Consider the following 15,017-nt stretch of genomic DNA (forward strand, 5'->3'; position numbering starts at 1 on the left):
TGTTCAAATGTGACCACTAGCTTAGAGCTTTTCCACAGACCTGGGTTCGAGAGGAAGGCAAAATGAGGGCTGTTGGGCAATCTCAGTCATTGTACATGACAAGGTCTCCTGCTCAAGGTGACTTTGAGGAGTGGGATGTGTGGGTCTTAAGTATTAAACTGTGGGTTAGCTGGGGCAAGGATGTTTTCAGGCTTTGAGAAGTAGGATTCCATGAGTGTAATGAGGCTCTGTTTTAGGAATGTCTTGAGTAAGTAGTAGGCTACAGCTAGTATATTCTGGGTCATCCAGTTAAGATTAGTGGGATTAATATGGAAAAATAACAGGAAATTTTTTGAAAAAGAAAAATAGGAGGAGTACTTGAATAATTGAAAGGAGTATACATTAAAATGGCTACATAGGAAAACAGTAAATAGTGTGGAATGGAAGCCAGAAGAAACAAATTAAAAGATCGGCATATAATATCCAGAAGCAAATACAAGTTGAAATAAGAATGGAAAATATTTACTCATTCATTAAATGTACGGTTCCTAAAGAGTTACTGTATACTAAGTGCTGGCAATACTGAGGTAAATAAAAATAGACTATCTTGGTCTTCATGGAATTTAGTTTATTATATGATAATGATGTCATTTTAAATCAGTGGAGGAGGGATAGATTTTTTAGAAAAAAATGTCTTCCTTACATGTTAAGGTTAAATACGTTCTGTAGGTTAAATATAAAAAATAAAACCATACAAACCGTCGGATGAAAATAGAGAATGGTTGTAAAGAGGAAGATGAGCCAGAAGCAGAAATCAACTAGAACAGCACTATCCAATAGAACTTCCTGTGATAGTTGATAGAAATATTCTATATCTGCACTTTCCAGTACAATAGCTACTATCCACACGTGGCTGTGGAACACTTGCCTATACTAGTGTGACTGAGGAACTGGATTTTAATGTTAACTGATTTAAATTTGAATAGCCACACGTGGTCAGTAGCTAGTGTATTTTGGCCTTCTTTTGGATCTAGGCTTACAAAATGATAAAACCAGGAAGAAAACTGTAGATGATCTTTTCCAAACCTCTCATTTTACAGATGAGGAACAAGAGGCCAAAAAAGGAACATGACATAGTCACTAGTTAGTGACTGTGTCAGTTGTAGGAAGTTGTATTATATGTTGACAGTCAGTAATATAAATGATGGTGAGTGATGATTTGAAGAAGGTGGTAGAAAATGATGGACACTGTGACCTTTGCCTAGAAGCTTCATTGGCTTCCCATCTGACTTGGAATGCAATCCCGTGTCCTTATCATGGCCTCTAAGGCCCTACATAAGCCTGCTCTTGGCTACCCCAGACCTCACTTTCTATAAGTCTTTATATTTCTCTGCTTCACTCACACTTGTCCCCTTGCTGTTCCTCAAACTTACCAAGTTCTTTCCAGTCTGTGAATCTTTGCATTTGCTCCTCCCTCTTCTGTACTTCTCTACCCCTGGATATTGGTGTGGCTTGCTATCTCACTTATATTGAGATTGTTGTTCAAACTTTCTTTAGGTTTATCATGATCATCTGTCTTACCTAAAATAAATACCCCTGTCACTCTCAATCACGTTACCTTGTTTCTTTGTCATAATGTTTAACACTACTTGGCACTGTATGACCTCATATTTAATGTCTTTCTCCTCTGTTAAAATATTAAGTCCACAAGGGGTGGGGACTATATTTTGTCCACTTCTGTATTCCCAACAGTGTAGTACTAGGCATTCAGTAAATATTTGCCAAATATATGAATGAACAAAGGAATGGAGGCAAAGGGAGGCGAGAGCCATCTACCACTCCTCTCCTGCCACTGAATTGTCAGTGGAAGAAGGGGAAGGCAGAGGGTGTGATTTGTAGAATAGATAGAGCCCATCAGCCCAAATGCTGCTTCCAGGACCCTACCCCAGACCTCCTGAATCACAGTCTCTGGTGGTGAGGTCTAGGAAACCACATTTTTATTGAGTCCCAGGATGACTTTAACACACACTTTTTGAGAACCTCTGCCTCTAAAGATTTTATCTTTAAGTTATCCTCCTATAAACAGTATATAGTTGGGATTTTTTGTTTTGTTTTGTTTTCTTCACCCTGTGCTCACTGGGCACTCAAGTGGCCCTGTGTGCCTCTCACGATCCCCTGTGTTTCCCCTCAAAATGTTGGTTGGTTTTGAAAATCCAGTCTGATAAGCTTAGTCTCTTAATTAGTATTTAGTACATTTTCATTTAATGTAATTACTGATATATTTGTGTTTAAGCCTACCATACTGCAGTTTATTTTCTACATATCCCATCTGTTCTTTGTTCCTGTATTTCTCCTTTTTGGCCTTCTTTTGGATAAATCAGGTGTTTTTCATTATTATCTTGTTAACTATACATTATTTTTATTATTCTTTTAGGATAATATGTATCCATTGCTCATTATGTAGTAATACTCTTTCTTCCTTCTGTAATCTTCCTCTTATAGTTAGTACTGTCACCAATTGAGTTAGTACTCTCAACAAGTTAAGACCACTACCATGGTTTAACTCTAAGATATTAGTAGTAGATATTATGTATGGTTTATAGTTATTGTCTTGGGACTCCTAATTTCTTCCTGTGTTTCCGTGCTTCCATTTCCTTCCATTTTTCTTCTACCTGAAAAACCCGTTAGTATTTCTTTGCGTGCAGGTCAACACTTTATTCTCACCCGGAATTATTTTTCATTCACTCCTATTCTTGCTGGATCAAAATAGTGTAATTGAACATTTTTTCTGAGGTTAAGTAAGTCTGGGAAATTCTAGTCTACATGGAGAGAAAAACTTCTAGAAATTTAAGAAAATAATTACAGGCCTTTGCATCATTATAGTGGAAAAACTGAGATTCATATATGATGAAAATATGATGTGGCATGTTTATACCATGTAATATTATCCATCCAACAAAGGTGATGTTATAAGTAAATATGCATAGATAATCATAGACTTGTCTGTATAAGGAAACATTTGAACAAATATATTCTAATTGTAAATTTCGATTGGTCTTAGGAGGTAGGGCGACATGGTAGGTAGGTGTGGTGGGTGGAAGACCTAATTCTTTAACTTAAAAAGGGGGGGAAAATTCACTGAGGGTAGAAATACTGAATATTATTTTATAATCTTCCTTAATGATGACAAAATTGTATGAAATTTGTTTTAGCACATCAAAATATAAAAATATTTGAAAGGTATTCAAGTCTCATTGGCTGAGAAAACAATGTCAGACAGTCGAAACCTGGAATCCATTAATTTGTGAATGCAGCTAAAAAATGTCTTTTAAGAACTTTATCTAGCAAAACCTGCCTTACCTGTCTACAGAAGACATTATGTGTGGAACATTCTTTTTGTACAAAACATTATCAAAAGTCTGAGTTTTAATAGAGTTTATGACTTACAGTGCCCAGCCTGTGTAGGTCAACATTCATCCTTTCACACCTGACTTCACGTTCCCTTTCTTCCTTGAAGCTTTTACTCCAAAGTGTTTCAGAGACGGGAAGCATGTGAGGTGGAAGCTGATGTGTGTAACTGATTCTTCTTGGAGTCATACTTTTGCTTCCTTTATAGCCTACTTAACATTTTTGTCCATCACTTAGGCACTAGTGAGTCATACATTGACTTATTGTTTCCATTAAAAATGTTTTTGTGAAAAATCATCAATGTGCTTAAATACATCTCCAGTAGGAGCCCTGCTCTACAGAGTCACAGTAGGAACAAGAGTGATGTTCGTATTTGACAGCTACTCAGGCCAGGAGACACACCAGAACTTCCTCCAGGTTGGGTCCTGGAGGCTGCTGCCATGCTGGACTAAGCGGGTATCTGGGATGGTCACTGGCAGGGCTCAGGGCAACAGCTGTTTACCAACTTGTATGGCGCTATTTCAATATCTGACAAGTCCGTTCAACTGTTCGGGTGGGTACCACTGAGTGCCATCTGTCTGTCAGCACAGCTTAAGTGGCATTCCTCTGGGACATGCCAAACCTGAGAAGCATATGCCAGACCATGCAACAGACCTTGCTAAGTCTGGAGCAGAATCATCTCGTTTGGAGGAATACCCATTTTTAGTTTTTAGGGAGCAAACTAGGTCTTTTTCCATATTACAAGGACCCTTAATTCAACAAATGGTAGTAGTATTGGGAGAGCTGTACTGTAACATTTAAAAAACATTCTCACTCATTAGATATGCACAATTGCGTATGTTCCTCCAGTGAGAGCTGTAGGTATTTTTTGATATACTTCATGATCACATTGGAAATAGTCACTATTTAATTTCATCAATAGTGCTTAAAATGACTATTATTTTGTCTCTTAGGTAGCATAAGTTACCAGCTGTCTTTGAAACTTAATGGGGTTCTCAGGAGCTGTCAGGTAATCCTTTGCTGCCCCTGAGGTTCTCTGTTATGGCATACATTTGCTTAAGGTGTAGTTTTGCAAAATCACTATAAAATTTGTCTGCTATTTTTATTACATATATATTTAACTATAGAAGATCAATATTATAAGTATTCTATCAATAAATCTGGAGCATTCTAGATTTCATTGGAAAATTGCTGGTTTAGACCACATACGTCTTGGAAGGCTTAACTCCTGTCCTTGCTCCTCCTTGAAGCTTGCCTTCACTGGCCCAGTCTATCCTGATTCTCCAGATTGAGAAATGTTTTAGCATTCAGTATGAATAAGCTATTACTTACACTTGATTGTTTACAGTATCGTTATTGCCCATTTTGTGGTATGTTATCTTTTCTCCATAGGGACTCTCGGAAATTGTGCACATCATGGCATCATCAAGACTAACGACAGAAGTTGTCCAGCAATTACTCCACATGTGTTACACAGAACCTAAGATACTGCCAGAAAATTTTGCTATATGCAATGTTCCTCTCCAGAAGTATAAATGATTTAACTCTTCAAACTATGCCCATGTGAGGGTAATACCACTAGTTAAACAAGAATATGTTTATGTCCTTTCAGGATTTGGTGACATTTGGGGATGTGGCCGTGGATTTCTCTCAGGAGGAGTGGGCACGGCTGAACCCTGCCCAGAGGGACCTGTACAGGCGTGTGATGCTAGAGAACTACAGGAACCTGGTGTCACTGGGTAAGGAGGGCTCCCTGTAGGCCAGAACCTGCACTTAGGGCTGCTTTCCAATGTGATATTTGGGAAGCCTGTGATGTACTTCATTCAGTTTCTCTTTTTTGTGCTAACCCTCAAATAGGCTGAGTTTTGTAGAACTGGTAGCTTCATTAAATTATTCCTGCAGCTTCCTCTTCCTCGTTCTTCAGCACACTTCCTCTTCTTCAGCTCCCACCTGTGATGCCCCTACTTTTCTGGTAACCAGGGAGCTCAATCTGATTGATGGGCCTGGCTAACTCCCCTTTTATTTCTTAAAAGCAGGAGTTTCAGTTTCTAAGCCAGATGTGATCTCATTACTGGAGCAAGGAAAGGAGCCTTGGATGGTGAAGAAAGAGGGGTCAAGAGGCAAATGCTATGGTGAGTGAGAGAGAACTAGGGAGGTGGAGGCCATTGTAAGGAAAAGCTCAGCCATTCTGACAGATTCCAGCTCGTAACTGAGGTTTCCTGGGTCGCTTTTCTTAAAGGCTCTAGGCCTGGGAGGAAACACTGAGGTGCCCTTACATGACCTCCCCAACTTATTCTCCTGTATATGTTCTTTCACACGTTAAGGTTATCTTCTTGGATAACCTATTCCTGTTCTCTGGGTCCAAATGTCAGTGTCTTCTTGTCCTTGCTTTTGTTTTGCACAAGCTGCTCCATCACATTAAAAACATCCAGACAAAACAATGCCTATTTTTTCCTTTTCACTCACTCATTCCTTTTAGATTAAAAGACCAATTCACTTATTTATACAGTATTTTACCAAGATTCACTGAGTTTCTACTTTGAGAAATCATTCCGCTAAATTCTTGGGATTATTCAGAGGTTTATAAACCATCAATGAAAAAAGAAAGCATTTGCAGTTGTTATTTTCAAGTGTGAGTAACTAGAAGGTGATACCATTTAATAGAAACAAGTCAGAAGAAAAGGTTGGGAGGGGAAAAGTTGAATTTGGCTTGGGACATAAGAGACTTATTTTTATGAGCTAGGGATATTTCCAAGTGAAGAAATGCAACATGCCATTGGAGGGAGGCAGGCTAAGAAAAAAAGTGATTTAGAGATGTTAACATGAATGAATGAGAATAAGAGTGTGAGAGATAAAGCCTGGACTGGGGCCTCTGTAGGGAAGTGAGCTTTGATAACTTTCTCAATGCCCTCTCTGTTAAATGGCTTCTCTACAGTTTCTGTTTTGGGTTAAATTTTCTAAATTTTAATTTTTCTAGATATTATCCTTTTCATTTAGGTTTCAGATTTATTTCTGTGAATCTGAGCAAAATAATCTCTTATAATTCTTTTTATTTCTTTTATAGCTATAGTAGTTTCCAATTTTAATTTCTTATTATGTGTACTTTTCTTTTTTAAATTATTTATTAGGTTGCTATTCTTTAATCAACTTTTTTATTTTTAAAATCCAACTTATGGATTTATCTATTAGTGTTACCATTCTTCTCTTTTCTAATTCTCTGGTTTCTGCTTTTTTCTTTACAGATTCTTACCTTCTAATTTTCTGAGGTTAATTTTGTTCACTATTTGCTGAAATGAAAGCTTAACCTATTCATTTCATTCTCTTTTATTTACTAATTATTAAGGGCTATGAACTTTCCTCTGAATATAGCTTCAGCTGTCTTCTGTTGAGTCTGATGTTTAATGTTTTTGTTATTGCTGTTCTATAGATAAACTACTTTTAAAATTTTCCCTTTTACACAAGAGTTGCTTAAAATAAAGTTTTTCTGGTTTTACTGTATTTTGACCAAATTGTTTTATCATATTTGATCCAATAGTAATTAGTACTAGTTCTACTTTCTAACATTTGAGGACTTTATGTGGCCTAACATATATTTAGTTTTTGTAAATGCTCCATAAGTTCCAAAGTGTAGTCTCTATTTTCAGGGTAAAGAGCTTGTTACATATCATGAGTTTTATTATTTTATGTTATTAAAGTGTGTTTTTACTGACATTTTTATTTCTATCTATAATTTTTTTAATAATTTCATTAAGGAATTAATTAAACAGTAAATGGCCTCTATACAAATTATGAAATGTGATGAGTTCTAACACTTGTTTACAGCTACAAAACCATCACCACAATCAAGACACATAGCTTGTTACCCCATATGATTGTGCCTTTTTGTAGTCCATCCTTCACCATTCCCAGCTCCAAATACTATAATCTGATCATTTTAGATTCATTTTAGCATCTAAACTAAATGGAATCACACAATACATGTTCTGTTATGTCTGGCTTACTTCATAAAATCAAAATTTTGAAATTCATCCATATTGTGTGAATAGTTTATTCTTTTTACTGCTGAGTGTAGTAGTCCTTGTATAGATATTCCACATTGTGTTTTTCCATTCACCTGCTGACAAACATTTGGGTTGTTTCCAGTTTGGGGCTATTATAAAACCACTACAAAGCTGTCATGTATAGGAATTAGTGTGGATGTATGTTTTCATTTCTCTTGGGTAAATATCTAAAAGTGGAAAAACTGAGTCATGTGATAGGAATGTTTAACTTTTTAAGAAACTGTGTTTAACTTTTTAAGAAACTGTGTTTAACTTTTTAAGAAACTACCAGTTTTCCAAAGTAACTATACCATTTTCATTCCCACCAGTTATGAGAGTTCCAGTTGCCCCACATCCTCACCAAATCTTGATATTGTCAGTATTTTTAATTCTATTTATTGTAATGGTTGTGTTGTGGTATCTTATTGTGGTTTTAATATGCATTTCTCTGATGATTAATAATGTTGAACATCTTTTCATGTACTTATTGGCCATTCATATATCTTTTGTGAAGTGTCTGTTCAAATATTTTGCACATGTTTTATTGGGTTGTTTTTCTTCTTATTGAGTTGTAAAAGCTAGTGTTAATACAAGTCCTTTCATAATACGAGTCCTTAATACAAGTGTCTGTTCAAATATTTTGCACATGTTTTATTGACCATGTTTCATTGGGTTGTTTTTCTTCTTATTAAGTTGTAAAAGCTAGTGTTAATACAAGTCCTTTCGTAATACGAGTCCTTAATACAAGTGTCTGCTCAAATATTTTGCACATGTTTTATTGGGTTGTTTTTCTTATTATTGAGTTGTAAAAGATAGTGTTAATACAAGTCCTTTGTCATTTATATGTATTGGGATCTATGTATGCCAATTGTGCTTATGTTTTTGTTTTTTTACTGCTATCTTTTGAACATTCAGAGTTTTCAATTTTTGTAGATTGGTTGGTGCTTCTTCTGCCATGTCTAAAAAAATTATTGCTGCTACCAGGTCACAAAGCTTTTCTTATGTTTTCTCCTAGGAATTTTATAGTTTTAGTTTTTACATTTTGGTATATGATCCATTGAGCTAATTTTTGTGTCTTGTATGAGGTAAAGGTTGAGGTTCATTTTTCCCCCCATTTGGATAATTCAGTTGCTCCAGTACCCTTTTTTGGAAAGGCTTTCCTTTCCGCTTTAAATTGCCTTGTTGATACCTTTGTTGACAATCAGTTGACCATAAATGCATGGGACTAGTTCTGAATCCATTCTGCTCCATTGGTCTATATGTCTATCCTTTCACCAGTACCATATTGTCTTGATATCAGTTGCTTTTTGGTAAATTTTGATATCAGATAGTTCAATATTTAACATCATTTTTGACTACTTTAGATCCTTTGCATTTCCATATACATTTGAGAATGAAGTTGGAAATTTCTACCTAAAAATCTTGCTGGGATTTTGATGGGGTTTATAATGAATCTAAACATCAGTCTGAGGAAAAGCAACATCCTAAATAACATCATTGAGTTTTCCAGGTCTTGAGTATGGTTTACTTAGCCACTTACTACTGTCTTCTTTAATTTCTCTTAGCAGTATTCTGTAGTATTCAGTGTAGTGGCCTTTTATATCTAAAAAAAGGTTTTTTTCCTGAATCTTTTGTGTTTTTTTAGTGTGCTATTATAAAACAGAATTCTTAAAAATTCCGTTTTCCAATTGTTTACTGCTAGTAAGCAAAAATGTAAGTTTATTTTCATGTTAACTTTATATCTTATAACATTGCTTGATCATTTAGTTCTAATAGTTGTTTTGTAGTTTCCTAAGTATTTTCTGAATAGACAATCTTATTATTTTCCAATAGTTTTATTTCTTCCTTTCTGATCCTTATTCCTTGATTTTCTTGACTTACTGCAATAGCTAGGACCTCCTGTACAATGTTGAATAGAATTGGTAAGAGCAGATATACTTGCATTGTTCTCTATCTTAAGGGGAAATGTATTCAGTCTTCACCATTAAGTTGATGTTATAGGTTTTTCTTAGATGCCCTTTATTAGTTTGAGAAAGTTCCTTTCTATTCCTGGTTGTTGAGAATTTTTATCAATAGATGTTGAATTTAGTAAAAATATTCTTCCTACATCTAATAAAATGATCATATGATTTTTCATTTTTGATCTGTTGATGTACTGAATGACATTGATTTTCACATATTAAACCAACCTTGCATTCCTGGGATAAACTATATTGATGAAGATATTGCTTTCACTTTCCTAGATTTGATTTGCTATTGTTATTAAAGGTTTTACATTTATTTTCATGTACTACATTGGTTTTGTGTACCATGATAAGAATTTTGGTTTTATTTTAAATGTGGTGAGAAACCATTGAAAAATCTTAAGCAGAATAGGTAATTTGATTTAGGAATGAAAAGGGGAAGGTGAAGTAAGTCTTGTGGTAGGTTAATAAAATCAAGCAATTTGATGTAAAATTACTTTTATATGAAGGCATCTTAGTTTCAGTGATCAATTGAAAATTTACATTTGGTTGAAATACATCTCATAGAAAATGATATTCAGGGGGACCTTTTTCAGACTACAAAAGTTTAACCGTAGAGTTTTTTGTACAGTCTAAGGCAACTAATAGTGCCTGGTGTGTCTTTGGGTCTGGGGATCTTATGGAGGTTTTTTAGCCATATTAACATTATAAAATTGGTTTTTCTAAAGGTAATGAACTTATTTTGAATCAGGATAACCTCGGGCAAGAGAGGAAGAGTGTTTGGAAACTTATATTGATATAGATATAAAATGATGGTTGTGGTTTTAGATAACCCCTTTGATTTTTAATTTTTCTGTTAGTTACCTTACTGGTTATGTATGATTAATTTATATTCTTAATCTTGAGTTCTCGTTCTTTATAATCTCACACTTTTTAGATTGCATTTAAACTTCTTACGTATTTTATTCAATATTTATTTTAAAAGTTTTTCTGTTCTACTGCATAAACACAAGACTTTTTTTCCTTTCATATTTTTTAGATTGGGAGTATGCATTTAAAAACAAGGAATTTTCATCAAAGCAAGTTATTTATGAAAAATCATCCAAAGTTGTGATATTGGGAAGAAGCCATCTTAGTTATAGCCTTGACTGCCCACTTTTGAGAGAAGACTGTAAAAGTGGGGACTGGTTTAAGAACCAGCTGGGAAGTCATGAGGTTCATCCTAATCAGTTGATCATCACTCATAGAGAAATCCTCCCTGAAGATCAAAGTAATAAATATACTAAATCTTGGCAAACCTTCCATCGAGATGCAATATTTGCTATAAAACAGAGTTTTCCCACCAAAGAAAGCATACATAAGCAAGAGCCACAAAAGAGAAGTTACCGAAAAAAATCTGTTGAAATGAAACATAAGAAAATCTATGTAGAAAAGAAACTTTTGAAATGTAACGAATGTGAGAAAGTCTTCAACCAGAGTTCATCTCTTACTCTTCATCAGAGAATTCATACTGGGGAGAAACCCTACGCATGTGTTGAATGTGGGAAAACCTTCAGTCAAAGTGCAAACCTAGCGCAACATAAGAGAATACACACTGGGGAGAAACCCTACGAATGTAAAGAATGTAGGAAAGCCTTCAGCCAGAATGCACACCTTGCTCAACATCAGAGAGTTCATACTGGAGAGAAACCTTATCAGTGTAAAGAATGTAAAAAAGCCTTCAGCCAGATTGCACACCTGACTCAACATCAGAGAGTCCATACTGGAGAGAGACCGTTTGAATGTATTGAATGTGGAAAGGCCTTTAGTAATGGTTCATTTCTTGCCCAGCATCAAAGAATTCATACCGGAGAGAAACCTTATGTATGTAATGTGTGTGGGAAAGCCTTTAGCCACCGTGGTTACCTAATTGTACACCAGAGAATCCATACTGGAGAGAGACCTTATGAATGTAAGGAATGTAGGAAAGCCTTCAGCCAGTACGCACACCTTGCTCAACATCAGAGAGTTCATACTGGAGAGAAACCTTATGAATGTAAAGTGTGTAGGAAAGCCTTCAGCCAGATTGCATACCTTGATCAACATCAGAGGGTTCATACTGGAGAGAAACCCTATGAATGTATTGAATGTGGGAAGGCCTTTAGTAATAGTTCATCACTTGCACAACATCAGCGAAGTCATACTGGAGAAAAACCGTATGTGTGTAAGGAATGTAGGAAAACATTTAGCCAGAATGCAGGCCTTGCTCAGCATCAGCGAATTCATACTGGAGAAAAACCTTATGAATGTAACGTTTGTGGGAAAGCCTTTAGCTATAGTGGATCTCTTACTCTACATCAAAGAATTCATACTGGAGAGAGACCCTATGAATGTAAGGACTGCAGGAAATCTTTTAGGCAGCGTGCACACCTGGCTCATCATGAGAGAATTCATACTATGGAGTCGTTCTTGAGTCTTTCCTCTCCCTCACCCTCCATGTCCAGTCAATTGTCAAAACCTGTAGGTTATATCTCCTAAATATGCCTTGAATTTCACTCCTTCAGTCAGTTCCATTCTGTCATCTGCACTCACTACCCAATTATCTATTTGGCATGGATTATGGAAATAGCTTTCTAAATGGTTGTTCTGCATTTATCACTTTGTCAGTTGTCCACATTGCAGACAAACTTGTATTTAAAAAGTTTGATATCACTCCTTCATTAAAACCCCTCAAGTGGCATCCCGTAGTTCTTAGGTTGAAACACACATTCTTCAAAAAAAGCCTAAAAGACTTTCCACTACCTTGTTCCAGTCTATCTTCCTGTCAATATCCGTCTCATTCTTTGGATATTTATCCAGAATTAAGAACTCATTCTGGTATCAAATAGATCTGGGTTTTCATCCTTGCTCTTCCATATTTCTGGCCTCTAATTTTAGGGAAACATTTTGTCTTTTGTAAGCTTCAGTTTTATTTCTATTATAGGAATAATAATGGTACTACCTCAAAAGTTAATGGGAGCATTGAATGAGCTAATGCATGTAAATTGCTCAGCAGAGTGCCTAGCATAAAGTAATCACTCAAACATTTAATGCAAAATAAAGATACTGTGGTACACAAAGGAGACCTGGTCATCTCAGCATTGACCAGCTGCAAAATAACAAAAGCAGCAGGTCAAGACTCCAGCGGCTGTAAATGTTTTTAGTCAGAAACAATAATCATTGTACTAAACGTGAGTGACAAGGGTATCTAATACAGGACTGATATATTAGAGTCCATGATAATGTAGAGTAAAACAATGGCTTCTATTTCAGCATGAACATATAGAAATATGACTTTGTCGCTAAGGAAAACTAACCTCATTAGATATTCAATGGTTCTAAGCAGCCAAATTTTTTAAATTGCTGATAAGTAGAAGTGGCAGAGATGTATTCATTTACATTCAAAATAAATTTAATTAAAAGTAATAATAAAAAAAAAAACACTTGAAAAAATCAATAACCAAAAAAGACTAGAAAAGTGTAAGTTTGACCCCTGCTCCTAATTCCAGGTAGGTGAATTTTATTAGATCTGTGTCATTTAAAATAGAAAAAGCTGTTAGACTTCTAAGCTGTAGTTCTAAAACTAGAGGGGAAAAGAAACCAAAACTTGTTAAGTCAGTACTCATAAACTGGCTGCCCATAACATGTTTGATTTGGTATGCAAAGTGAATCTGAGTCTTTTTAGGTGGGCCTGTGTTTTCCAGTTCTCTACAGTTTAAACCACTTCCTGTTCCTGTACATCTGACTTATTTTACACTTTATATTATTTCCTGATGGCTTGGAGTACTCAATCAATGCAGTAACCAACTCACATATGAGTACAAGTACAAAGAAAATGATGAAAGTTTAATGGATGATGAAAAAACATTTGAATACGCATTTAACCTTCTGTAAGTGAAAACTTGGTATTATACAGATGTTAGTAGGCACATAACAAAGTCCTAAGACTTAAGGCTCAAAAGATTGTGTGTAAACATACACATATACATTCATAAAAGAGATATACACAAAGAAAATACAAAATAAAATTGATATCTCATGCCAGCGGCTTAACAGTATTGATAAAATTGACTTCTGTACAAAAACAATCCCCTCATTCTTATCCAAATGTGAAACGGAATGATTAGAGTACATTGTAACATACCTTATAATTATGGAGTTGTGAACAGCCTTCCTAAACATGACAAGCTCCAGAAGCCACATACATAAAGATTCCAGGTTTGATTGTGTAAGAACTTTATTAAGCTTTTATATAGTCAAAGATAGTGTAAACAAAGGTTTTTAAACATCAGAATTAGAGAAAATCATTACAACATATATAACCTATGAAATCAATGTCCTTGACATAGAAGTGCTCCTACAAACCACTTAGAAAAGAACACTTCTCCCCTTATGGGCAAAGGGTATGAAGAGGCAACTGGTGACTGGTGAACGTGTGTGAGTACTAAATTTCACTAGCATCAGAAGAAGTACAAGTTAAACCAATGAATTATCCATTTTCCAGTGTCAGACTAGTAAAATTTACATTGTGAAAGCACACGAAAGGAGATATTTCTGTGTGCTGATGTGAGAGTATGGATTTGTACAACCTTTTCAAGGCAACTTGTATCAGAATTTTCATTGGGAAAACCAAGATTTTCTTTTGCAGTTAACAAACTGCACACAAGTATACCTTCCTTTCATATCCCAGTAAACAGATAAAACAATGTAATAGGTACCAAATGAAAAGAGAGGGTCGTCAGTGGATAAAAGAGCTAAATTTTGTGAAAAGACGAGGGAGAAGAGTGTTCATTCATGAAATGTAGCACAGGAAGCTGCTACCCAAAATGTTGGCATACTAGGAAATGCAGTCATGGGAGCCCATTTGGCCAGAGGATCCCTAGACAGGATCAGGCATCGAGCTGGCTTGTAGAGGCTAATGTACTAAGGATACAAGATGACAGGATTGTTATATGCATTTCTATGTGGAAATTATGTTAGTACCCCCTGCCAACAGCCTCCCCACTCCACCCCCTCTCCTGTAAGTAAACTGAATGGGTTCCTTACTGCACACCATGCACAAAAATGACTTCCAGTAGAAAATCCTAAATGTAAATAAGTAGAAGTATTAGAAGAAAATATAGGATGTGTTTACGACTTTGATGTTGGACATATCTTTCTGAAACAATAACGAAAGCCATAAAAGATTAATGAGGATATCAAAAATTAGCATGCTTTTAAAACAAAAGATAGCAAAAGAAGAAAATATTTGTAATACATAGGAAGAGATGTGAAAATACCTTTAAATCAATAAGGACAACTAAACAACATAAAAATGGACAAAGAAGGAATACATATGGCTTGTAAACATGGTCCCTGTTTAACCTTGCTCTTATTTAGAGATGCATATTTAAATAATATAACATCAAAACTTGGCAGTGGTGTGGAAAAATGAGTATTCTCATCATTGCCACTTGGGAGGCAATGAATTTTTAAAAATATTCACTACAGCCCCTTTGGAGGGCAGTGTGGTTAGTATGTGAAACACTGGGAACAATCTAAACTTCCATTATAAAGGCAAGATGAGAAACACTACCATCAGTTAAAAACAATAGACTGAATATTTATA

The 15,017-nt window shown here is 35.5% G+C and overlaps 1 protein-coding gene across 12 annotated transcripts in view; it reads left to right on the forward strand.

Annotated features, from left to right (window-relative positions):
- ZNF583 (zinc finger protein 583) overlaps positions 1 to 12,489 on the forward strand; it is a 32,450-nt gene extending 19,961 nt beyond the window's left edge. For 3 of the 12 annotated variants that reach the window (XM_025049600.1, XM_025049596.1, XM_025049597.1), the window contains 5 exons: positions 4,341 to 4,396; positions 4,780 to 4,916; positions 5,000 to 5,126; positions 5,421 to 5,519; positions 10,431 to 12,489. In XM_025049600.1, coding sequence (XP_024905368.1) covers positions 4,896 to 4,916; positions 5,000 to 5,126; positions 5,421 to 5,519; positions 10,431 to 11,908 — 1,725 coding nt within the window. In that variant the 5' untranslated portion in view covers positions 4,341 to 4,396; positions 4,780 to 4,895 and the 3' untranslated portion in view covers positions 11,909 to 12,489. The remainder of the gene's footprint in view (positions 1 to 4,340; positions 4,397 to 4,779; positions 4,917 to 4,999; positions 5,127 to 5,420; positions 5,520 to 10,430) is intronic. The other 9 variants (XM_025049601.1, XM_025049598.1, XM_025049599.1 and 6 more) reach the window with 5 other exon arrangements.
- The last annotated feature ends 2,528 nt before the right edge of the window (positions 12,490 to 15,017 follow it).

This window comes from Pteropus alecto, unplaced genomic scaffold (assembly GCF_000325575.1).
Source record: "Pteropus alecto unplaced genomic scaffold, ASM32557v1 scaffold326, whole genome shotgun sequence".
In the NCBI taxonomy this organism is placed as follows: domain Eukaryota; kingdom Metazoa; phylum Chordata; class Mammalia; order Chiroptera; family Pteropodidae; genus Pteropus; species Pteropus alecto.